This window comes from Plasmodium reichenowi, chromosome 14 (assembly GCF_001601855.1).
Source record: "Plasmodium reichenowi strain SY57 chromosome 14, whole genome shotgun sequence".
Lineage (NCBI taxonomy): Eukaryota > Apicomplexa > Aconoidasida > Haemosporida > Plasmodiidae > Plasmodium > Plasmodium reichenowi.
Genome location: NC_033659.1, coordinates 22407 through 25025, shown reverse-complemented (window position 1 = coordinate 25025; position 2619 = coordinate 22407). Strand labels below are relative to the sequence as shown.

The window sequence follows — 2619 nt, the reverse complement described above, 5'->3', positions numbered from 1 at the left end:
TAATCTTTTATTTTATTTTTTTTGCATGGTGTTGAAATGGAAGTATATATATATATATATATATATATATATATTTATTTATTTTAAAAACATTTTAATTAATATATTTTTTTTGTATGCTTTATATTTTTTTCATTATTAATATAATAAAATAATTAATTGTTATAGAATTATTATGTAACCCCTCCCCCCCTCATTTGATTTGTTCTGTTTTTATTTTTTATTTTATGATAATCATAAAAGTTAGGCTTTTTTAGGTTTATATATGTAATATATATATATATATATATATTTTTTGTTATATAAAGATGTATGTAATAAAAATATATCATATTATTATATTTTATGTTTGTCTTCATAATTTTTTAAAGACATCATTAAATATAGATTATGAAAAGGGTGTAGAATGTAGCTTGTATTTAATAAATAAAACTAATTATAATAAATTTTATATAAAAGAAAAACGAGAATTAGGTGAAAGGGAAAGTTCACAAAATTTACAAAGTTCACAAAATTTACAAAGTTTACAAAATTTACCAAATTTACCAAATTTACCAACTTTACAAAATTTACCAAATTTACCAAATTTACAAAATTTACCAAATTCACCAAATTCGCCATATTCATCAAATTCATCAAATTCACCAAATTCACCAAATACATATATTTCAAAAAATTCAAGGAAACGTATATTTGATTCTTCTTTAACCCTTGATGAAATAAATGAGCTGAGAAATATAATATTTTTTGAAAGACGAATTCTTGATGATTTGGTAGATGATGTTCAAAATAGTATTGATGATGGAAAGCATATAATATTTTTGAGAGATTTTGTAAAAAATAAAATGCGTTTACATATTAGATCATATGGATTAAAATATTCATTCAATGGAATAAATAACATGGGTAATAATTTATTAAATCAGATGGAAGAAATTAATTCTAATTTCCCATTAACACATGAAAGTGTTAATGTAATGTATATTTCTTATAAAACAGAACTTGATATATCAATGGAACTTTTAGATTGTGTGTTAAGACAAAGAGATGAACAGAAAAGAAATGAATTTTTATGTAATATGAATGATATACGTTTAACATTATATGTACGATTTAATTCTGAGGGTATAAATATTAAAGAAGAAATAATAGATAAAATGATAATACGTATAAAAGAGAGAATTCTTCATATAATTACATATCATGAAAATTTACCATCTCATATATATAGACATTAAAAAAAATAAAAAAAAAAAATAAAAATAAACTATAATATATATTAATATGTATGTATATATATATATATATATATATTAGTTATAATATATTGATATATCTTTAGAGTTTTGTGTATTAATAATAGAAATGTAATTTAAGATTTTTATATTTTTTCTGATTATGTTTCCTTTTTTTTTTTTTTTTTCTTCTTGTTCCTTTTTTGATGAGTTATATTAATACATAAAAAAGATATTAATAAGCACCACTTAGTTTATTCACACTATTCATAAGTAAAATTTTTAAAATATTATATATATATATATATTTATGTATTGTCTACATATTTATATAATTATGCAAAGAAAGAAAAAAATTTTCATTTGTCCTTTTTCTTTTCTTCTTTTTTGACTATTAATATATGTGTATTTAATTTTGTTGTGTTTACAAAAATTTTGAAAGAATTTACATAAAAAAAGGAATAGAGCATGAAAAATATATGAAATAATGTTAGAAAATAAAAAACAAATATATATTATGATTATGATATTTTATCATGTGACATATTAACATAGTATGTACTAAAACATAAGAGACACACACATATATATATATATATATATATATATATATATCCATGTGCGGTTTTTTTATATATAACGCAATAAATATGTCTGTCTAAAAAAAAACAAGAAAAATAGTTATATAATAATATATAGAGAAAATAAAAGTTCAAGATTTGCAAAGATGGTTAAAATTTTTTTTTTTTTTGTTATTTTTAAACTAATTAGTTGCATTATAGGATATTATATATTTTTCCTTTAAAAACGATTTTTTGAAATTTAAAAAGTTCAAAGGGGAAAAAGAACAAAAAGTATATGTTAATAAAAAATATAATAAAAAATATATTTTATTTGAACTTGACAATAATTATGTAATAGTAAATTTTTTATTTGTAAAGAAATATTTTATTATATAGAATAAGAAAAAAAAAAAAAATTACAATAAATAAAAAAGAGTTTTATGTTTATATGGAAAAATATAATATCATAAGAATATGTTTCCAGGTATATATTATATGAGAGTATGATTAGATAAATATGACGAAATATTTAGAATACGCAGGATTTGTTTTTAAGAACAATATAAAACACGGCATTGGAAGTATATATATAAATATATATTTATAGGTATATATATATATATATATTTTTTTTTTTATTTTTATTTGTAAATTTATTAAAAATAAAAAAATATATAATTTTCTTTTTTTTTTCTTTTCTTTTATTTTATTTTATTTTATTTAATTTTTTTTTTTTTTTTTTTTCTGTATTTTTTTTTTTCCCGCATATGTTTTGTTATGTTGTATTATTATATTGCACACATTTTATATAAAATATAAAT

General features: G+C 17.6%; 1 protein-coding gene across 1 annotated transcript; it reads left to right on the top strand.

Annotated features, from left to right (window-relative positions):
• Positions 1-308: 308 nt before the first annotated feature.
• On the top strand, positions 309-1238 carry PRSY57_1401000 (putative exported protein; the record flags this gene model as incomplete). Its single annotated transcript, XM_012909627.2, has 1 exon — positions 309-1238. The coding sequence occupies one exon, from the start codon at positions 309-311 to the stop codon at positions 1236-1238; it is 930 nt and encodes a 309-aa protein (XP_012765081.2).
• Positions 1239-2619: the final 1381 nt, after the last annotated feature.